We start from the raw sequence: 23,871 nt of genomic DNA on the forward strand, positions 1-23,871 counted from the left end.
AATGCAAATTATCAGCATAAATATGAATAAAATGCCCAAATAAAGCAATCTATTTAGCCCATAAAATTGTCTACCAGTTTTTTTTAGCCCATAATAAGCCCTTTATTCTGTTTGTTTGACTAAGAAAATGGCTTACCGGTCCCCATGAGGGGAAATGACAGCCTTCCAGCATTACATCGTCTTGTTAGAAATATGGCTAGTCATACCTTAAGCAGAAAAGACTGCTAACTGTTTCCCCCCAACTGAAGTTACTTCATCTCAACAGTCCTATGTGGAAACAGCAATCTATTTTAGTTACTGTCTGCTAAAATCATCTTCCTCTCACAAACAGAAATCTTCATCCTTTTCTGTTTCAGAGTAAATAGTACATACCAGCACTATTTTAAAATAAACACTTGATAGAAGAATAAAAACTACATTTAAACACCAAAAAAAATCTTAACCATCTCCGTGGAGATGTTGCCTGTGCAACGGCAAAGAGAATGACTGGGGTGGGCGGAGCCTAGGAGGACTATATGGCCAGCTTTGCTGGGACTCTGCCATTTCCTGTTGGGGAAGAGATATCCCACAAGTAAGGATGACGCCGTGGACCGGACACACCAATGTTGGAGAAATAAAATCTTGCTTTAAGAATCTTCTTTTAAACACCTAAACTTTACCACTTCCTTGCTCTTAACGTAGGCAAAGAGAATGACTGGGGTTGGAGGGAAGGGAGGTGATATTTAACAGCTTTGCTGTGGTGCTCTTTGCCACCTCCTGCTGGACAGGAGTGATATTCCCAATAGTAATTAGATGATCCGTGGACTCATCGTGTCATTAGAAAGAAAAGTGAGCCCAATCACAAAGTTGCGTCACTTCCAAAGGCCTTTATGTTCTAAGCCAAGAGCCCAGTTAGCACAAAACATAAGCAGAATGAATCACATAAACATGATTTAAAAAGCCCTGTTCAATAATCCCCCTCGGGAGATATTAACCCTCGATTCCAAGATGTTAAAGGAGCCTCACTGAGGCCCTATAAATATACTTAAGTCCCGCAAGATAGTTCCTTACGGGAAAACAAATAAGTTACAGTACATTCTGTGAAGTAAAATGAACAATCTTACCGGAATCTACGCCATGGAACAGGAACACAGCCCTTCAAGTGACGAATAGTAGCAGCGCCTCCGCCAATGACTTGAGAGAAGAAAGCAGGCAGCGAAGCAAAGTTAAACGCTGATTGCTTGTGGAGCTGTTAATATGAAATCAGGATGGTTTTGCAGAAAGACTCTCCCTGAATCTCCGGCCTCACTAACTTTCATCTAGGCCCTCACTGAAAGACTGATAGGATTACTTAAATCTCCTGTCCCAAGTACTACCCCCCATAAGAGACAAACTGACACTTCTCTCCTCCTGGGACGAAAGGCAAAGAATGACTGGGGGGATGAGGGAAGTGGGAGGAGTATTTAAACCTTTGGCTGGGGTGTCTTTGCCTCCTCCTGGTGGTCAGGTTCTTATTTCCCAAAAGTAATGAATGCAGCTGTGGATTCTTTCCATTTAGGAAGAAAAAAAAAAAAAATTCTCTTGATTTAGATTATTAAATTGCATCCTCTAACTGGAGTTGGAGGATTAATTTAACCTGGGTGATTGACAATCCCTACTTACGAAACTGGATGCACAAATGCTGAAGCATTTGCTTGTGCAATATGGGGAACATATATGCCCCACAATCTGATGGAATGCAGACAGCAAGACAGGTTCACGACATGTGAAGCCTCTCCATTCGCAGATTGATAAATCTTGTCCTTCGTATCTTGTTGAAAAGCAGAAATGAAAGCTCAGGAGTGTGTACATGTCTGGAGCACTATATGGCAGCACTATTTCCTGCCATGTAGTGCTCTAGGCACCTACCTAGTATTCATTACAACACAGAATACCATGGAAACTAAGTAAATTTGATAATGGAAGTAAATTGGAAGCTTACAACTGTATGCTCTATATCATAAGCGTTTGGGTTCCATACCCTTTTACGATGTTACTTATTTCTTCAACAGTTTAAAACTACCAATTAAAATGTATATACAAATATTAAATAGTATGTGCAATGTACTCAAAGCAAATGTTAGCCTGATTTTAAGTCCCTCATTTGGAAGGGATGAACTATAAAACTTACTTCTCAAAGATCTCTTGAAAGATGTCCTTGAACCTGCCATCATAAGCCTTTAAAATTGTATTCTTGGTGCTCAAGTACAGAGGCCACTTCTTCTGAATGGCATATTGAAAGCAGCTGTGTGCAAAGCCAGAAATAGACTGGGGGGGGGAGAAACATTCTCAGAGTTTATGATCACAACTATAAGCAGCCTATTATCCAGTTACAAAAGCACAAAACTTTACAAGATTACACTGCATCAGAAGTAGTGTGACTTCTAGGGGAGTATATGGTATAAATTCTGCTACACTAACAATTAAACATGCTTAATAATACTTATTGCCAGTTGGCCGAGTAGTTTAGGTTTACTAGTACTAGACAACCAGTATGCTTACAGTTTCACTGGCAAACAAGACATTTTCATTTAAATCATGCCTCTAGTTCAACATGTATTTACAGCAAGCTGAAAACTAGCAATGCCTTTTTATGCATTGGAGATTGCCCCTTTAAACCACATTTCATCCATTAGCAAGTTTAATATACTGATCACATAGAAGTGGGTTTAATTACCTCGTCAGTGTTGTACATTCCCATGCCAACACCTCCTGCAGGAAACTTAAACACCTCCCATTCTTTTGTGGATGATCCATCAGTTGGTGTAAAAACCATTTTGAAAGTGCCAGCCTTATCCACAACAAAGTCTGTGGCTTTATACTATTAAATAAACAAAATATATACAAATTAGATATTTTACCCAGCTGTGTCCTTTAAGGAAGAATAAGACAAGGACCAACCTGGTCACCATGGGCATGTCTGCCTATGGTAATTGGCTGTGTCCATCCAGGAACAAGACGAGGAATGTTTTTGCAAATAATTGGCTCACGGAATACTGTTCCACCCAAGATGTTCCTGATTGTACCATTGGGACTCTTCCACATTTTCTTCAGCTTAAACTCTAAAATAGAAAAAGAAAAAATAAATACAGAAAAAGAAAAAAAAATACAGAAAAAGAAAAAATACAGAAAAAAATAAAAAAATAAATACTAAATAAATAAATACATAAATACATATATATATTTGCTGCGGGAAATGTTTTATCATACGCTTTACATGTTAGGCAAGACCCAGTATGTAGATAAAACCATTCAATGATATTTGTCTGTACCTTCCACTCTGGCTTCGTCAGGGGTGATAGTGGCACATTTCACTGAAACATTGTATTTCAAAGTGGCTAGGGCAGAGTCTATGGTGACCTGGTCATCTGTCTGGTCACGGTATGGAAGACCAAGATCAAAGTATTTCAGCTCAACATCAACATTAGAAAGAATCAACTGCAAGGAGAAAAAATATATATATATATATATATATATATATATTAAAATAAAGATATAGAAGTTACATAGCTTCAGAATGGCACACTTTAAACATGATAAAGAAATTAAAAACAAAAATATGCCATCCTTTGGGACAACATTCTAGAAAGAAAAACAGAATTTATGTTTACCTGATAAATTACTTTCTCCAACGGTGTGTCCGGTCCACGGCGTCATCCTTACTTGTGGGATATTCTCTTCCCCAACAGGAAATGGCAAAGAGCCCAGCAAAGCTGGTCACATGATCCCTCCTAGGCTCCGCCTACCCCAGTCATTCGACCGACGTTAAGGAGGAATATTTGCATAGGAGAAACCATATGATACCGTGGTGACTGTAGTTAAAGAAAATAAATTATCAGACCTGATTAAAAAACCAGGGCGGGCCGTGGACCGGACACACCGTTGGAGAAAGTAATTTATCAGGTAAACATAAATTCTGTTTTCTCCAACATAGGTGTGTCCGGTCCACGGCGTCATCCTTACTTGTGGGAACCAATACCAAAGCTTTAGGACACGGATGATGGGAGGGGAGCAAATCAGGTCACCTAGATGGAAGGCACCACGGCTTGCAAAACCTTTCTCCCAAAAACAGCCTCAGAAGAAGCAAAAGTATCAAATTTGTAAAATTTAGTAAAAGTGTGCAGTGAAGACCAAGTCGCTGCCTTACATATCTGATCAACAGAAGCCTCGTTCTTGAAGGCCCATGTGGAAGCCACAGCCCTAGTGGAATGAGCTGTGATTCTTTCAGGAGGCTGCCGTCCGGCAGTCTCGTAAGCCAATCTGATGATGCTTTTAATCCAAAAAGAGAGAGAGGTGGAAGTTGCTTTTTGACCTCTCCTTTTACCGGAATAAACAACAAACAAGGAAGATGTTTGTCTAAAATCCTTTGTAGCATCTAAATAGAATTTTAGAGCGCGAACAACATCCAAATTGTGCAACAAACGTTCCTTCTTCGAAACTGGTTTCGGGACACAGAGAAGGTACGATAATCTCCTGGTTAATGTTTTTGTTAGAAACAACTTTTGGAAGAAAACCAGGTTTAGTACGTAAAACCACCTTATCTGCATGGAACACCAGATAAGGAGGAGAACACTGCAGAGCAGATAATTCTGAAACTCTTCTAGCAGAAGAAATTGCAACCAAAAACAAAACTTTCCAAGATAATAACTTAATATCAACGGAATGTAAGGGTTCAAACGGAACCCCCTGAAGAACTGAAAGAACTAAGTTGAGACTCCAAGGAGGAGTCAAAGGTTTGTAAACAGGCTTGATTCTAACCAGAGCTGAACAAAGGCTTGAACATCTGCACAGCTGCCAGCTTTTTGTGAAGTAACACAGACAAGGCAGAAATCTGTCCCTTCAGGGAACTTGCAGATAATCCCTTTTTCCAATCCTTCTTGAAGGAAGGATAGAATCTTAGGAATCTTAACCTTGTCCCAAGGGAATCCTTTAGATTCAAACCAACAGATATATTTTTTTCCAAATTTTGTGGTAAATCTTTCTAGTTACAGGCTTTCTGGCCTGAACAAGAGTATCGATAACAGAATCTGAGAACCCTCGCTTCGATAAGATCAAGCGTTCAATCTCCAAGCAGTCAGCTGGAGTGAGACCAGATTCGGATGTTCGAACGGACCTTGAACAAGAAGGTCTCGTCTCAAAGGTAGCTTCCATGGTGGAGCCGATGACATATTCACCAGATCTGCATACCAAGTCCTGCGTGGCCACGCAGGAGCTATCAAGATCACCCACGCCCATTCCTGATTGATCCTGGCTACCAGCCTGGGGATGAGAGGAAACGGCGGGAATACATAAGCTAGTTTGAAGGTCCAAGGTGCTACTAGTGCATCCACTAGAGCCGCCTTGGGATCCCTGGATCTGGACCCGTAGCAAGGAACTTTGAAGTTCTGACGAGAGGCCATCAGATCCATGTCTGGAATGCCCCACAGTTGAGTGACTTGGGCAAAGATTTCCGGATGGAGTTCCCACTCCCCCGGATGCAATGTCTGACGACTCAGAAAATCCGCTTCCCAATTTTCCACTCCTGGGATGTGGATAGCAGACAGGTGGCAGGAGTGAGACTCCGCCCATAGAATGATTTTGGTCACTTCTTCCATCGCCAGGGAACTCCTTGTTCCCCCCTGATGGTTGATGTACGCAACAGTTGTCATGTTGTCTGATTGAAACCGTATGAACTTGGCCCTCGCTAGCTGAGGCCAAGCCTTGAGAGCATTGTTAAAACACTAAAAAACTCTAAGCCATCTCCGTGGAGATGTTGCCTGTACAACGGCAAAGAGAATGACTGGGGTAGGCGGAGCCTAGGAGGGATCATGTGACCAGCTTTGCTGGGCTCTTTGCCATTTCCTGTTGGGGAAGAGAATATCCCACAAGTAAGGATGACGCCGTGGACCGGACACACCTATGTTGGAGAAAATGTAAAAGGTATTTATGCATTACATAACTATGTATTAAGTATTGTACTTAAAATGCATCAAAATTAAGTGGGTACCCAATGACTAAACAGATTTATAATTCAAGGCCATCTATTTCACGTGTAAAAGCCTGCAGGGATATTGAGAAACACTCCATATTTTCAAGAACCATAAATGTTAAGTCAAATTTCTAGAAGTCGTGGCTTGCTGGGGATGACATTTATCAAGTTCATATAATAAAGTTATACAGAAAACAAAAAATAAGACTGTAAACACCATTTACCATTCTCCAGATTTGCATAACCAACACTGTTATATGTATATACTCTTTACCTCAGACTTCCTTGTATCTAAGCTTCTGCTGACAGCCTCCTTATCTCAGATCTTTTTGACAATTGTATTTTAGGCAATTAGTGCTGACTAACATGCTCACCCCAATGGAGTTCTGTATGGCACACATGAAATAAGAGGTGGACTGCAAAGTCCTTAGAAATCAGCCTATGAGCCTACCTAGCTTAATCCTTTAACAAAGCAAACCAAGAGAAAAAGAGCTAATTTAATAAGTTTAAAATTACATGCCCCATCTGAATCATGAAAGTTTAATTTGGACTTTACTGTCCCTTAAAGACTAGCTTCTTGCAAAATGTAATCAGAGAAAACAGATTTTGTGCACAATGTTTGATAGTCACAATTTAGGCAATGGGGAAAAAAATGAAGACCTTTGAATGGTTCAAGTGACACTGCAGTGGATTTGCCCCACCAGCTGCAATGCCCTCATGGGTGCTTTGAAAAGTCACATTTTTAAAGATGTTCTTTAAAGTTTATGTCTGCTCTTTACCGAGCAGTCTACATGTTTATGGCATCTGAAACTGCAGTCATGTAAAAGCTACACAATTATGTTGCCTGAGACCAGGTAGTTAAAGGGCTATTTAACATTAAAAACACACATCAGTGCTCTCCCCAGGACCTATTTAATTGGCACAGCACAGAGCTGAGTTTAAATCTAAATCTATAAGGTTCATATGCTAATTTTTAAGTCATTGAAGGCTGCCTCTTAGCTTAGGGGCATTTTAACAGTCTTTCACCACTAGAGGGTGTTAGTTCATGTGTTTCATATAGATAACTGCTCACGCACATGGAGTTCCTAGGAGACAGCACTGATTGGTTAAAATGCAGGTGTCAAAAGAACTGAAATAAGGGGCTGTTTGCAGAGGCTTAGATACAAGGTAATCAGAGGTAAAAAGTGTATAAATATAACTTGTTTATGCAAAACTAAGGAATGGGTAATAAACCGATTATCTTTTTAATCAGATAGGTGTAGACTGTCCCTTTAAATCAATATTAGGATAAAAACTAGCCAATACACATTTTTTCCGATGTTTGCCCCATAAATTATTAATCCAACGTAGGTTAAATTATGTAATTAGTTTGTGCATTGATAGCTTATGTAACATTTAACAGAAAATGTCACAATATTGTATTACATTGCCACCCTGTTTACAACATTTTCTGTTGAGAACACTGGACATAACTATGAATTAAAATCAAATATTAGCTTTCAAATATGTAGAATTATTTTTTAATATTATACTAGGTGTTTAAAAAGACCAGAAAATACAGCATATTTGCATAATCAACAAATGCATGATAAGAATGCAATAGCACTTAGTCTGAACTTCAGATTAGTAGTAGATTTTTTTTCTAAATCATGAGTTTAATTTTGACTTTAGTGTCCCTTTAAACACTCACTTATTCCTTCAATATTTAGGTTATAGAAACTGGACCACTTTCTATAATGTAATGGGGCCGTGCCATGTCTGAACTTGTTTTACACATTTGTCTAATGCTGAAAACAATTAGGGACAAATCAACCAGGCAATAGAATACTTTGTTTAAACAAGGATGTGTGTAAACCCTGTAAATCTTATGTTCCACCCAGGCCTTGTTTGGGCAGTCCTATTGTCGGTTTTATTTGTCAATAGTTTTAAGTGGGAGATAGATGAGAAAACTCAAACATGGTGCCCATTACTTTATAAAAGTCAGTGGAATTTAGTGTGTGGGGGGGGGGAAATAAAGTATATTGCAAAGTTTAACTACAAAAACCTTTTAGATAGCTTCTTGCCATTTAATATCTCTTTAGGCAAAACTTTATTACACAAGTGTCCCTTGGGAAATAAGTTAAACCATTATTGTACTGATCAGGGTACATTGTTCTTTAGAGCTTACATAGTCATGTGGCAAAGGCTACATGCTTTTACTTGGGTCAATAATGCATAAACTACATGCTCAATCATAACCATGTGTTTAACCTCTGCATTTATGGATAAAGTACTAACACTCACCTCCCAAGTGGTACTTCACCTATTTCAGCCCTTAAGAGGATTCATTACCAGGGAACGCAAAAATTACTAAATAGAAAATGTTGCTAGCTGGGTGGTACAAAAAGTAGCCATGTGGGGGTAAATTTAATACTTTCCAATTTTATAACTTTTCTGCTATCAAAGCATAAATCAAATAAATGTTAAATTATACAACAACCAGAAATGAATGGTCAGTACAAAAGCCAGGTGGCACATACATTAAAAAAAGTCCTGGGTATAACACTGGGTTCTGCATTTAAATTCCTATTGTATCTACATATCTATGCATTGAGAACTGATGCTTCAAAGCGCCATTGTGCGCACTTTACTGGGGTGCATAATCTATAGACTTCATGTGCAGCATAGCATTCTTTAAAATCAAGACACAGCCCTCAGACTTTGTAATGTAATAGTGTAGGAACTGTACTGGAGGACAGACTAATTTTGCTGGTATAAATGCCTTTGTAGTAATGGTCTCAAATGCTCCTAAATCAAATGAAACATTTTTAGCATTTTATTTTTAACCTTGCCATAGGGACATTCTGTGCAGTCTATATTCAGTCTTTAAAGGAACATTTTGGTCAAAATGTAAATGCATTACATCTTTGAATAGAAACATTTGCAATATACATTTATTATCAAAATGCTTCTGGAAAAGTTATCCGTTTGTGTTAACATTTTTCTCTGCACATGAAGCATAGCTAGATATGCTCAGTGTACCAGTATCCTAAATACTGCAGCCACTCAGAGCGCCAGTCGGGGCTTGTATCCTGTCAGCAATTAAATTGAGTAATTACCAGATGGTACAAGCACCTAAGGCTCTTAGCAAGTGCTTTAAAAGGGACAGTAGAATGTAAAATGGGTTTTCCCTTAATGTGTTTCCAATTACTTTTTTACCAGCTGCAGAGTATAACGTATTTGCTTTAAGGTTTGTGTATATGAATTAGCTGGTTGTGTGTTTTTTTAAAGCCACAACCTAATAAAATGGGTTGAGCTTGTAGCTATAATCAGATCTCAAAATACACACACACACTAACAGAAAGTTATTTTTTTTTACCTTCTCTCTTCTACACCCCACTGGGAGTGTAATTTCTTCTGCTGGCTGTGTTTACACAACTTATCTTTAGCTTGGACCTAAGGCCAGAAAATTTCAGAATAGGTGGGGATACCAAAGGCTAAATCAAACCAATTCAAATACCAATATAAGGGTAAAGGATATACTTTTAAACAATTGAATACACTCCAGCATGTAAGGTTAATCATTGGGAACAAATTAAAGGGACAGTTTACATACTATTTATATTTGAACTTCTTATAGGTTTTACTTTTCCACTGAAAGGGATAGAATGGTCAAAAATTAAATGTGCAAAGGTGAATTTCAATACGAAATAGCATTTTTTGCAATATAATTTAATCATCACAAATGCTACTAATAAAAAAGGGATTTGTTTTTCAGCAAACATATCCTGTGAGGACCTGTTACAAAAAACATTTTTTCTAATGGAATTATAAACAAAAATGCTTATATTTCAAAATAAAACTTCTTCATGCACATTTCAATTTTGACCTCTTTCCCTTGATTTCCCAACAACTGCTTTATTCATGTTAATATTTTGTATATTATTGCTCATCTGTCTTACCTGGCATATATGCAAACATTTAATACACATGTTCTGCTACTATTGGGCAGTACTGTACTAGGGATTTTTTCACCCAATGAGTTACACTTATGTGGCTGCCAAAATATTTCTGGCCCCAGTGGATTTTTTTGGAGGGTTGGCTAGATTTTGAACATATTTCTCAAGTCGTAAAGAGAAACTTTTTGCATTACATTGACCCATTAATTTATGTACTATCATACGTTTTAATTGACTTTCTATGCTGACTTTACAAAGATGCTTCGATCTTACTGAGCAATGCAGTTTTATGCACCAATGGTGAGAAAGTTCAGCAACTACTCTACAGTAGAATAGTCTGCAGTGGTCACTGGAACATAGTTCTCACATAGGGGGCTTAACCTTCCCACTATATAAAATGTACATTGGACTAAAGTTAGCCTCCAACAATCTACAACTTCTGTAGTTTAAAAAGCATCTAGGCCACATAGAATATACACATCTAGAAAAGGCAATGTAATTGGAAACCATGGGAGAAAAAAAGTCCAGTTAGCAAGCAAGGTTAACCCTCTTGTGCAGTCAATGTTGCATGAAAGATTTAAAAAGTTAATTTCACCTTTTCCTTGATGAATTCCCAGATAATACGTGTCATCTCATCACCATCCATCTCCACCACTGGATTTGCCACCTTGATACGCTTGTCAGCATCTGGAAAGACAGACAGACTGAGCAAAATGTTCTGACATTGAAGTCTGCTTGGGTTAGGGGAGAGATGCATTCAGTGCTCCTTGGCAGAAAAGCTAAAATTTGTTGCTTTGGTTCTTGAAAAATTCATTATTGTTGTCAGACATTTATTTCACTCAGCTGGTGTATACATATTTGACTGGTACCTTTTTCTAGGTGAACTGCCCTTTGAGCACATACCAAAGTGACTCAAGATTAAGTTTTGATTTTGACTTTCATAAGCAACAATCCAGCCTTAATAGAAAGTCAGGAATTAGGCTCCAATAAAGCACAATAGCTACCCTAGCTAAATTTTGCAAGCCATTTGTCCATACATAAAATTATATCAAATCGCCTGGAAATTGCTTAACTGTCAATAGCATAGCTCTTAGAATATCCTTAGATGAGAGAAAAAAAAAAAAAAAATGGTGCAATTCCCATCAAATTACATTACTACAGTTAGGGGAGCCCTACCCACTTAAAATAGTATTACCCAATATAAAAAGACTAAAAATTCCAGAAACTAAAAATGACAAGTTGCAAATCGCAATTAGATTAATTGTGTAACCCTAACCATGCTGCTCCTCTGATCAGAATAGACAGGTAGAAAAAAAAAAAAAAAAAAAAAACGACATACAGTGGGGGCACCCGTAACTCCTTAGGTATAGTCAAGAAATGTGCTGTCTTCAACTGTAATAAAGTTTTAATAGTTTATTTTATACACAAAGGGATAGTCAAGTAAAAGTAAAAACCCCCACAAACTTTCCTGTTTCAAATAGGGCATGTAATTTTAACCCCTTAATGACCACAATGTACCCTGTGTCACTGGTCGTTAAGGGGTTTTTCAGGACATAATAGCACAAGTCTAGCAAGAACAGGCTATTAATGCCCTCCCTCCAGCAGGCTTTGTGGAATAGAGCAGTCTCAACGCTGGTGGCAAGACCGCGCTATAAAACAATCAAGTCCCAAAAAAAGGCCAGCGACATACAGGGTACGTCGCTGGTTCTTAAGGGGTTAAACAACTTTCCAAGTTACTTTTATCACCAATTTTGCTTTGTTCTCTTGGTATTCTTAGTTGAATGCTAAACCTAGGAGGTTCATATGCTAATTTCTTAGACCTTGAAGGCTGCCTCTAATCTAAATGCATTTTGATAGTTTACCACTAGAGGGCATTAGTTCACGTGTTTCATATATAGGTAACATTGAGCTCATGCACATGAATTTACCATGGAGACAGCTCTGATTGGCTAAAATGCAAGTCTATCAAAAGAACTGAAATAAGGGGGCAGTCTGCTGAGGCTTAGATACAAGGTAATTACAGAGGTAAAATGTGTATAATTATAACTGTGTTGGTTATGCTAAACTGGGGAATTGGTAATTAATGGATTATCGATCTTAAAAAAAACAAAAATTCTGGTGTTGGCTGTCCCTTTAATTATACTTTACAGGTAGTAATCTATCCTAGTATCCATGCCAATGCAGCATGGATTAAAGCTAGACCAGCATCATTCTAGCTGGGGGACAAACATTTTCTAAAAAGGAAGGCAAATTCCAATTTTCTTTTGTGATGTAGATAGACAATGCAATTTTAAACTATCCAATATACTCCTATTTAATTTGCCATGTTTTGTGTAAAGCATACCTAGGTAGGCTAATGAGCAGAAATTTAGATACTGGAAGCAAGCTGCAAACTTGTTTCATGTCCCTTTAATACCATCAGGAGGTGCTTTATTCTTGTGAGTTGTACTCCATTTCTAGTTTTCAGTTTGGAGGTATATTACACTATGTGGCATCCTTTCCTTATGACCTTTTTATCAAGCAGCATGCAAAAAAAACAAAAAAAAACACACACACAAAAAAAAAAAAAAAAAAAAAACTTTCTGGCTCTTTGGTTTGACATTTATTAAATACTAAACCCAATTTTTTTTCTCATGATTCAGATAGAGCATGTAATTTTAAGTGACTTTCTGATTTACTCCTATTAACAATATTTCTTAGTTCTCTTGGTATCTTTATTTGAAAAGCAAGAATGTAAGCTTAGGAGATTGCCCGATTTTTTGGTTCAGCACCTATGTAGCGCTTGCCGATTGATTGTAAAATTTAGCCACCAATCAGCAAACACTATCCAGGGTGCCGATACAAAAAATGGGACGCCTCCTAAGCTTACAATCCTGCTTTTGCAAATAAAAATTTCTATGTTGCGGTACGATGGGCCCATTGGTAGGTTATCAGATGGTGAGTATGTATGCTACGATGGTAAATTACATGTCTGTCTCCTACTACAGATGTTTGTGTATTTAGGTCAGGAGACATTGCTGCAGGGATGTTTAGCAAGTACCCTTGTGAGCTGAGTCAGCCACAATTTGGGCCGCGCCAGAAAAGAGCTCATTCCGGTATGTATGCATGCATGATCAAGAAGGCTCATTGCCAGCTCGTTATGTTACACTGCCTGTAAATGCTAATGTAGCGGGTCAAGCATCAGTTGTGGGGTATATCTTGAGACCAAACATGAAGTGTTATAGAACACTGTTCCTGGTACAGGTGTTGAACTGATGTTCCGATGGCACTTTGTCTAGGAGCCTCTGCAAGAGGGCCTCGAGCTTCTGAAATTGCATGTCATGTTGCTGCCAAATGGTCACGGCATCCATTTTTTCCGTCTAGTATATCACTACAAAGCAGCATCTCTGGAGCAGTTTGATGTTGACAAAAAATAGTGCTGAGCGATGTCCCGTCCTGGTCAAGCACCTCGGCGTGCCAAGGGGAGAAAAGTTGTTTGTAAGCTGTCGCTTCAGGCCTATATTGTCCAATCCTAGGCTCTGATTTCATAAATACAGCCCAAAAAAGTAGTGATATGCTCCCGATAGAGCAAATTGTTATGGTCGAGGTTATCTTATTAACTGTAGGAAGAGGTGAGAAAAAAAAAAAAAATTAAAAAAAAATGTTGGATTGATGGCTAATCTACCAGAGCTCAAGGAGAATGTGACCACTCAGGATCGCTGCATGGACATGTCGCCTGGTAAATCTCTTTGAATAGGAATGTGACGGTACACATACTTCAGATCTATGGTGGTCATGAACTGACCCTTCTGAACAAGAGGTAGAATGGACCTGATGGTCTCCATCTTGAAGGAAGGTACCCATAAGAATTTGTTGAGGCACTTCAGGTCTAAAATGGGACAAAAAGGTTCCCTCTTTTTTTTTGACACCCCAGATGTTTTGGAACTACATTTTCCATGATGCTCAAACACTTAAGGCTGGATGAGTATCATGGGAAATGTAGTTTGAAAATATCAGGGGTGTTAAGGTTGCTGACCCCTGATCTAGAGTTATAGTAGGTTTAGCAAGAATGCAAATGGCACCATCAACCTCAGAAACTGTATTCCACGCTTACAAATGGTTATCTGGCACTGGAAACATTTTCTTAAGAACTGTGAGAGAAGGGGGACACCAGGCTGTAAAATCGCCGCTACTGGGACTACTTCAAGGGTCTTTAATTTAGGTTTTAACACACATCCTTTTTTTCCTCTGATGGTTTAGACTCAGTGGATAAAACCTCCTTTAGCAAAGTCTCAAATTTTTAATCTAAAATTAATGTCCTGAATTGACTCAGTAGTTAAAAGTTCTCCTTCAGAACTAGCCAAGGAAATCCACAAACCCCTGAGGGAGTTTAAGGGATGGGGGGTCGCATGGTACAGCATGTGAGGGGAGCAAAGTGACAGTCTGGGGTTGTAATACTGACATATCATGGCAAACATATCAGGCTGCAGAGCATCCAGGATTAAACTAAGTTTGGGGGACTATTGCAGATGTTCTGGGTACCAGGACCGCCAGAATGAGGACGTAGAACAGAAGGCATGAGCTACACCGTTGAGCAGGAAGACACTGCACAACACACATTTATTTGCCGCAAGTAAAACAGTAGGGCAAACGCCATGACTAAGATCTGAAATTGAGCCGCTCGATGTATATCAGACTACAGTCCAAACAATAAATATCAGCTGATATAAGGTTTGCACAGAGATGTTAACTTCCTAATATAGACCCCAGAATAATGCTATTTGGGATGTCTCGCCACCTTCTTTGCAGTGCTGACGATACAATTTAGGATTACAAATTTAGGTAGTTGGCAGATAGGACAGGAACACCTAGATCTTTTACTGCAATAGACTAAAGGCATAGCATGTTTTGCTTGAGACTGCTTAGTCCACTCTGCTTGTGCACCTCACTCTAAATTTAGACTTCTGTTAAAAGGCATCAGGGATTAGCTGGCGCACAGGACTCCCTGACCCTTCACATACCTGTGTATGAGAGGCAGGAGGGAAGCTAAATGGATTGCATGATGAGAGACTTTACAAGCCAGGCAGTTAATTCTATTTTATTTCCTCACACTAGTCAAATTATTGGAAGTAAGCATTATTCCCATGTGTCATCCCCTTGTGTGATAGTCATACTCTCAGTCAGGAAGGCAATTAACTAGCACACAAGAAGCTAAATCAAGACTTCAAAATACAGCACTCACGCTGCTGCATATCCAGAACGGCTCACAACTGACCGTTAAGGGGGTCACATGTAAACACAAGGTGCCAGTAACTAAATGGCTGGAACAAAGCAGTGTATCATACACAAAATAAATGGTGTTACTGACACTTGATAAAAAGAACTTTTTCCACAAAGGCATTTTAAATTCACATGGAGAAAGCCTGCAACTTATGAATTTTGCACCTGTTGGCACTTACTCATGCCTGTTGTGACCAACTTAGAGCCCTTTACCCTTGTGCTGTAGTAAACATTTTTGTAGGATTATGTTTTTATTGCACACTTTTCTATTCATTGTGCCTAACAACAGTACTCTAAGGATCCTATATCCTTGAAACACTAACCCCCCCCCCCCCCCCCCCCCCCACCCACCACCAAAAATATTTTTTTTAAAAAAAAAGCTTCTAAAGCAGGGCTCAAACCTAGGAGCCAGGTAGCCACTGGCTCCTAGAGTTTTACCCTGGCGCCTAACTTTTTTGGGTTATTCTTCCATAGATATATTTACAAATTCTACTGTCTGCTCCTAGAAATGTCAAGCTCCTAAATATTCTTACTGGCTCCTAAATTTTAAACAGATTTGTTGACCCCTGTCCTAGTTCTAAAGAGGACACAAGAATGTGTTTTTTACAGTATTGTATTGAAGAAGTTCACCACTAATTGTCATTTTATTGTTGCTATAGTTAAAGGCGCATCATTGTCTAAGTATAATCCCCGTTTAAAAATTGATTAAAATGAATCATAGCAATATGCAGTTTTAATTCTTGAACTGTGGCAAAATAGGATTTCACACATTGCTTAAAAACAAAACACATTGATTCTATAGAAAGACTACGAAATGTATAAATATTTTTATTTCATACATTAACTGGAGGTTTTTAGGCCTTCTATAGAATGCTCGAGTTCCGTACAAAAGACTACGAAATGTATAAATATTTGTATTTCATACATTAACTGGAGGTTTTAGGCCTTCTATAGAATGCTCGAGTTCCGTACTTTGTAACACACCACAAGTGTTTCTAGCTTTAGCCAACCACATATCTAAGCAGAAGAGATGACAGTGCAGATAAGGATTTTTAAACACATGAACACCAAACTCACTTCTGAACACCCAACACACAGGCACATACACCTAACACCTTTGCTCCCGGCTTTCCCTCATAAGATAGCATGACAGATAACTAGTTTGTTTCTGTATACAATCAAGTATAAAAAAAAAAAAGTGTAAATATAGTATAATCTGATAACGATTTAGTCATGAGCAGAGCTGTACTTTGAGAACCATATGTCACTTTCACAAGCCAGTTATGCCACATTCAGATAGATCTGTATTAACTCCAGCAACCTTGCCTATGACCTCTCTATGCCTTTTAAAATTTTCCTTCCATGGACAAGTCTAGATCAGGCTGGTCTGGATTTAACCGGCCTTTTAAGTACTAAAAGGTTTACTTAACACTTAAAGTTAGTGTATCTTAATATGTTTCTCCCCTATAATATGTTCCTAATGAGCCATTTTACCTGCTGCAGTGAATTTTTTTATTCATAACTTACCTTTATTTTATTCCTACCTATCAGGGTGGATAAAAATCAATGATTTTTTTTTTAAAAAAAAAAGAAAAAAGCAGATTTTTTAAATAATAAATAAAAAAATGATGGGACAAGCACTGTCTCCAGCTCATTTTTTTGGCAAATATTGTCAATATCCAGTATCAGGGTCAAAACTTAAGTGCTGAGAAAGAGGAGCTATGACATGGGTATCCAGCAATCATCCATCTGTAATGCCAACTATAATAAACCTCAAAGCTAATGGGAAACCATTCAAGAAATAGGTTTGCTGAAGATATTTTAAAGCAAGTCACACCAGTGAACTGGTGGAAGTCACTTAAGCACTTGGATTTAGAGACTGTTCAAGTAACGATTTCACTTTAAACAGCAGTAGCTTCTTCTGCATGCGTTGAAAGAATATTCTCTTCCTTTGGACTCATTCATTCTAAATTGAGAAAATCGTTTGGGACCAGATAAAGCAGGAAAGCTTGTTTTTCTTTTCCAGATTATGAACAAAGAAGAAGCTGAAGATGACGAGTGAGCTACAGAGGACAGTATTTAAGTTTTTCATGTGTAGGCTGGGCTGACAGTCTAAGTTTCTTAAAATATATATATTTTGTTTAGCCAAATTAGTTAACAAACATGGATGTTTGTTTAAGCAAATAACAATATGCTGTAATGTTATTGTTTCAGTTGAATAAATCTATTTAAATTGTTATTAAGGTAATGATTATTTTTCTCCTTCCCAAGTACAACAGAAAAGTTGTCCAAATATGAATTATATGATTAACCTATTAAACTGGGGATAAAAAAAATATGAAAAGTTGTTCTAAAAATCTTCATCTACTTGCATATTAAAGTTATACCAGCAAGAATTAGTCTTTATGTAGAAAACTGATTTAAATCAAGCCTTACTGACTAGTGATTTAAATTGTGAATTAAATCAGTGATTTAAATCAAATCCACCCTGCTACCTATACTGAACGTTTCAATATTTAAAGGGCCATTATACACTAATTTTTTCTTTGCATAAATGTTTTGTAGATGATTTATAAAGCCCATAAAGTTTGTTTTTTGTAAAAATTTATAATTTTGCTTATTTTTAAATGAACATTGCTCTGATTTTCAGACTCCTAACCAAGCCCCAAAGTTTTATTTGAATACCGTCAGCTACCTTCTCCAGCTTGCTCCTGTTTGTGTAAAGGGTCTTTTCATATGCAAAAGGGGGAGGGGGGAGTGTCTTATTTACCACTTGCAGTGGGCTTTCCAGCTGCCTTTTCAACAGAGTTAAACTGAAAGCTTCTAAGTACGTTTTTAAACAGTTTTATACTGGATTTTTAATGTCAGTATCTGTGCATCTTATTCTTTATTGTAGTGTCTATTACATGCAGTTATATGAAAAGGAGTGTATACTGTCCCTTTAAGGGACATTCCTGCCAAAATTGGAATCCATGTGGATGCATTTCAGTTTTGAATAGAATCATTTTTGTAATACACGTATTAGCAAAAATGCTTCTGATAAGTTAAAACGTTTCAAAAGTGTATTTAAAAAGGGATACTAAACAAATGTTTAGTTTCAGGATTCATTAAAAGCATGCAATTTTAAGCAACTTCCTAACTTACTCAATTTTTCTTCATTCTCTTGCTATCTTTATTTTAAAAGTTGGAATGTAAAGCTTAGGAGCCGGCCCATTTTTGGTTCCGAACATGGTTTATGCTTGCTTATTGGTGGCGAAATGTAGAATACCGAGAGTATCGAGCGATTGCTTCACGTGCAAAGAAAAATGTTAATACTAAAACAGGTGATATCTTTTGCTAGAAGCATTTTTGCCAATACTCCTTATACAAAAAGTATATCTATTTAACCCCTTCACTGCTGGGCATAATGTGTGGTGCGCAGCAGCATTTAGAAGCCTTCTAATTAACAAAAAGCAATCCCGAAGCCATATTATGCCTGCTATTTCTGATCAAAGGGGATCCCAGAGAGTATTTACAACCATATGTGCCATGATTATACTGTTTGTAAATATTTTTCTGTGAGAAGCCTAAAATTGTGAAAAAAAGTTAGCGATTTTATTTATTTGATCGCATCTGGCGGTGAAATGGTGGCATGAAATATACCAAAATGGGCCTAGATCACTTGGGTTGTCTACTAAATACACACACGTGAAGGGTTATTCGTTCTAATGTAACTATCGCTATTTTGAAGGAAAAAAAATGGTTTGGAAATAGCAAAGTGCTGCTTGTACTTATTGCCCTATTAACTTGCAAAAAAAGCAAACATGTAAACATTGGGCATTTCTAAACTCAGGACAAAATTTAGAAACTATTTAGCATAGGTGTTCTGTGGTTGTAGATGTGTAACAGATTTGGGGGTCAAAGTTAGAAAAAGTGTTTCTTTTCCATTTATTTTTTCATCATATTTTATAGAAAAATTTTTAAGTAAATTATAAGATGATGAAAATAATGGTATGTCCATTTAATGGCGGGACAAAAACGGTATATAATAATGTGTGGGTACAGTAAATGAGTAAGAGGAAAAAATTACAGCTAAACACAAACACCGCAGAAATGTAAAAATAGCCTTGGTCCCAAACTCAAAAAATGGAAAAGTGGTCTGGTCACGAAGCAGTTAAGAGTCTGGAAATCACTACGTTACATAAAAAAAAAAAAAAAAATAAGCAAAACTATACATTGTTACAAGACACACAACTCCCAGATGGGCTATATAAATTTGATCTACAAAACCTGTATGCAAAAAAATAAATCTAGTGTACAATGTTCCTTTAATTTTTCTATTTCTAGTCTGGAGTACTATATAGCAGCAGTTTTCCAAATAGTTATCCATTTGCAAGAGCACTAGATAACACTATTTCCTGCCATGATAGTGCTATAGACACCTAGATTTCACTTCAACAAAGGAACAAAGCAACGTGATAGAAGTCAATTGAAACTTTTTAAAGGGACATAATACTCATATGCTAAATCACTTGAAACTGATGCAGTATAACTTAAAAGCTGACAGGAAAATATCACCTGAGCATCTCTCTCTAAAAAAAGGAGATATTTTACCTCACAATTTCCTCAGCTCATCAGAGTAAGTTCTGTGTAAAAAAGTTATACTCAGCTGCAGGTAAAAAAAAATAAAAAAAAAATGAAGAAATGAAAAGCAGCCAATCAGCATCAGTGTTGAGGTAATTAACTCTTACTGTGATCTCATGAGATATCACTTAACTCGAGATTTCATAGTAAACTTCCTTTTAAACTGAATAGGGAAAAAACATGAGTGCACGAGGCTCAACCCCTTAGCTGTTGCGGGACAGACATACTGATTTGTTGCTTAGAATGTCCTTTGCAATGGGATGTGGCTACTGAGGAACTTTTGAGGGTAAAATATCTTTTTTTACATAGAGATGTTCAGGAGATATTTTCTAGTCAGCTTTTTACAGCTATGCAGCATCACTTTCAAGTGTTTCAACATTTGGGTATTATGGCCCTTTAAATTTGTATGCTTGTTCTGAATCTCAATTTTTTTAAATTTTATATTTTTTTAAGTTTTAAATAAGCCACTACACAGAGCAAGCATTGACTGTACATGTAGCAGTACAAGACTTCAGAAGTGTGGCATTTTATCCCCTTCAGGGAACTGAAAGGCCACAATAGTACATTACAAAATAGTTTTACTATGCATAATATAAATATTTATGACAAACTGAATTTGACCTTATGTTTCTTTAAACCAGGTTGAACAATGTGTACTGTGTAAATAAACGTTTATAAATATTGGACTTTAAAGGGACAGTCAACACCAGAATTTTTGTTGTTTAAAAAGATGATAATCCCTTTATTACCCATTTCCAATTTTGCATAACCAACAGTTATAATACACGTTTTACCCTCTGTGATTATCATGTATCTAAGCCTCTGCAAACTGCCCGCTTGTTTCAGTTCTTTTGACAGACTTGCAGCTTAGCCAATCAGTGCTCAGTCCTAGGGTCACTTTACGTGCATGAGCTCAATGTAATCTATATGAAACATGTGAACTAATGCCCTCTAGTGGTCAAAATGTATTCAGATTAGAGACAGTCTTCAATGGTCTAAGAAATTAGCATATGAACCTCCTAGTTTTAGCTTTCAACTAAGAAACCAAGAGAACAAAGCAAAATTGGTGATTAAAGTAAATTGGGAAGTTGTTTAAAATTGCATGCCCTATTTAAATCATGAAAGTTTTTTTGGACTTGACTGTCCCTTTAATATGTGCTTTTTAAAAAAATAAAAATATTCCTAATACCAATAAATTTGGACAGCAAACCCACACGCTTTGCTCTCAAAGCAAAAAATAAGTGAGGATGCTTGAATTTATAGTTTGTAGCAGACAAGTGTATACACCAGATTACAGATACAGGACAACAATGAACATAAGTATAAATGCATATACTGTATAGGATTTGTTTTAAGCCTCACATAAAGAACAGATTCTCAACAAGTCAACAAGATACAAGACATCACTGAAAATGGTCTGATTGTTAATGACTATAAACTATAAAAATAAAGTCCTCAAGTTGTTAGTCAGGTAGAATTCTATGCTTCATTGACATGTCACAACAGACTGATACACTAAACAGAGAAGACAGGTGGTTTAAAAAAAATAAATAAAACCTATCTAAAGATAATCTTGAGGAAAGGGATTCCCATAAGCATGCAGATAAGCGCCATATACTTATGACCTTAAAGTGAAAGGGACAACATGTACTATCAGTTTAGTTATCACTTTGTTGACATTGGCTGTCTCTATGGCAATTTCACACACTGTTAAAGTCTGCAGGACAAACGTCACATTGCACATGACAAGCTCTTCTCTTGTAAGGATTAACTGAATTCTTTACGGATACAAGAATGTTCCTCCAACTTGTGGAAGCTTTACTAATGACCTTTATTTTAAAATTTATAAACACTAAAAGGATTGCAATCTTCAGGGCTTCCTTGTTTTATATCAGCACCTGTGTGCTGACAAAGTTGCTGTGCAGTACACAGCCCATGGGCTGGCTGGGCCTCCACGTACGATTACCACCACCCTGAAGGTCAAACAGATCCAGTGACAAGCAGCTCATATGATTAAAGTTGCAACTGTGCAGCCACTGATTGAGTTTACATATTATACAGAATATTTCATTTCAGTTTTCCAATCAAATCTGCTTTGAAATATTGCTTCACTTGTGAGCTCTCTTAATTTCAGTTTTAAGTGGTTTAGGTACCAGTTTAAACACAACATTTTGTTTTATGAAATATTTAACTATTATGCTACTCTGTTAAGCTTGTCGCTCCAAGCTCACTGAAATCCATCTTAACTAGTAATCAAATAACTAGATCTGGAACAAGGACTTCCTGCCACTTTCAACATGAAGTGCTTTTAGTTCACATTTGTTATTGTTTCTTTCTCTAAGCAAATCTTTTCTCATGCACATTGTACCTTTATCAGGTGCAGAACAGTTTCTAGGCCAACCAGCAATTGTTCTAGCCCTCACTCCCCAAGTCACTCAGTGGCCTCCCTCTACTCCCTGCCACTGGTCCCCAGCAGGTGATGAAGCCCTTCAGAGGCCCACAATCTTGACAGGCAGACCACCTCTTACCTGTGGGTCCCTCTGCATTGCACAGTCAGCCCTGCAGGACCAGTATTTCTGCCACTGATTTTTATAGCTCCTATAATTGCCAATGGAGGTTACTCATCACAACTTGCTTATTGCAAACAAGACTGCTCCTGATCATATAAGGATCTGGCAAAAAGCTTGTGTCTGGGCTCTTAAAAAGCTAGTTATGGTTAAAATAAAACATTGTTTTAATTTTTAACACATTCCTTACATCTGGTACTAACACTGACAAGCATTGCACCTAGGGTTCAAATAAATGTGTCACCTCCAGTTCTATTACTATAGATGCAGTGTATGCCCAGATCTATTCCACTGAATCAATGCAGAGACCCTCAGATGCCTGGAAGGCCGCCCCTCATAGGGGGATGAGTCTGTGCACACTTTAGCAATTTACCTATATTGGGCAATTACATACCCCAAACTAAAGTGCATAAAGTAATAAGAATAAAGAATGACTAGATGGCCTGAAGAGATAGTACTTTGTAATCTTAAATCAAAATGATGCGCTGTATGAGCCTTGCCTATAGTTCATCACTTAAGCATGTATACATCAGTAGGAGGAACAGCCATCTTTAGCAAGCAGCTAACAGCGAGCCAAAAATAGAAGCAAACGTAAAGCGCCCACAAGCTACAGCGCATCTGACCTCTACTGCAGCCATTCAGCCGGTGAAGTATGAGAGGAGATGGTATTAAAAGTCTAAATAAATGGAGAAATCATGTCTCATTAGCTAAAGAGCACTACCCAGAGCTGCACACACAGTCCTCTTGGGACAGATGCCACGGCAACATATGTCACGTTACTCATTGTTACAGAAGCGCGTACAGGGATGTGAAGGAACAGCTTAGAGAATGAAGGAAAGTATCACTAAGCATACTACAGATAAGGACTTAGAGGGTTACCCAACTATTTCATAGCAAAGGATGAGAAAGCGTAAACCTATAGTATATTAGCCTATCTTCGGAATACAATTACTCACAGTTTCTCTGCGGCTGCACTTTTTGGCTCAGGGCCGGGGCGAGGGCTCCAGGGTTCTTGCCAAAGGCTGCTGCAGAGGACTTACAGACGGAGGTGACTACTCGAAGATAACTGGCCATGTTTCTGTCTTAGAAGGAAGGCGACAGAGAGTGGAAGACAGCTGCACCGGGTGGTGTGGGAGCGAGCTCACGGAGCAAGAGAAACAATAATAAATTAACTACACTGTACAATGCACCTAGTTCACCCCACGCCGCCCGGCTTGAAGGGCCCACACGTAAGCGCCGCAGATTTATATAGGACAAGTGACGTCATGCTCAAGAGAAACTAAAAGTAGGGGAGGGCACTTGGAGCTAGGGCGCGCGCTTGTTACATTTTTCATTCATTTTTTCCTTTTATTTAGTCAGTGCGAACTGCGAAGTAGGCCCTGCGCTGTGACTTGGGTCAGGGTGACAGGCAATACTGTGTTCTGTATTTTCTGTAGCGCGTAGTACAGGTTTGTGTGGTGTAAAATGTAGTAACTTTATTTTCAAAGTTGTTACAATT

General features: G+C 37.9%; 1 protein-coding gene across 1 annotated transcript in view; it reads right to left on the bottom strand.

The window, feature by feature from the left end:
• The window catches only part of IDH2 (isocitrate dehydrogenase (NADP(+)) 2), a 42,847-nt gene extending 19,244 nt beyond the window's left edge, over positions 1 to 23,603 (bottom strand). The window contains exons 1-6 of the mRNA XM_053717689.1: positions 23,330 to 23,603; positions 10,520 to 10,611; positions 3,291 to 3,456; positions 2,920 to 3,080; positions 2,696 to 2,839; positions 2,150 to 2,286 (exon numbers count right to left, since the gene is read on the bottom strand). Coding sequence (XP_053573664.1) covers positions 2,150 to 2,286; positions 2,696 to 2,839; positions 2,920 to 3,080; positions 3,291 to 3,456; positions 10,520 to 10,611; positions 23,330 to 23,447 — 818 coding nt within the window. The 5' untranslated portion in view covers positions 23,448 to 23,603. The remainder of the gene's footprint in view (positions 1 to 2,149; positions 2,287 to 2,695; positions 2,840 to 2,919; positions 3,081 to 3,290; positions 3,457 to 10,519; positions 10,612 to 23,329) is intronic.
• Between the last annotated feature and the right edge of the window lie 268 nt (positions 23,604 to 23,871).

This window comes from Bombina bombina, chromosome 6 (genome assembly GCF_027579735.1).
Source record: "Bombina bombina isolate aBomBom1 chromosome 6, aBomBom1.pri, whole genome shotgun sequence".
In the NCBI taxonomy this organism is placed as follows: Eukaryota; Metazoa; Chordata; class Amphibia; order Anura; family Bombinatoridae; genus Bombina; species Bombina bombina.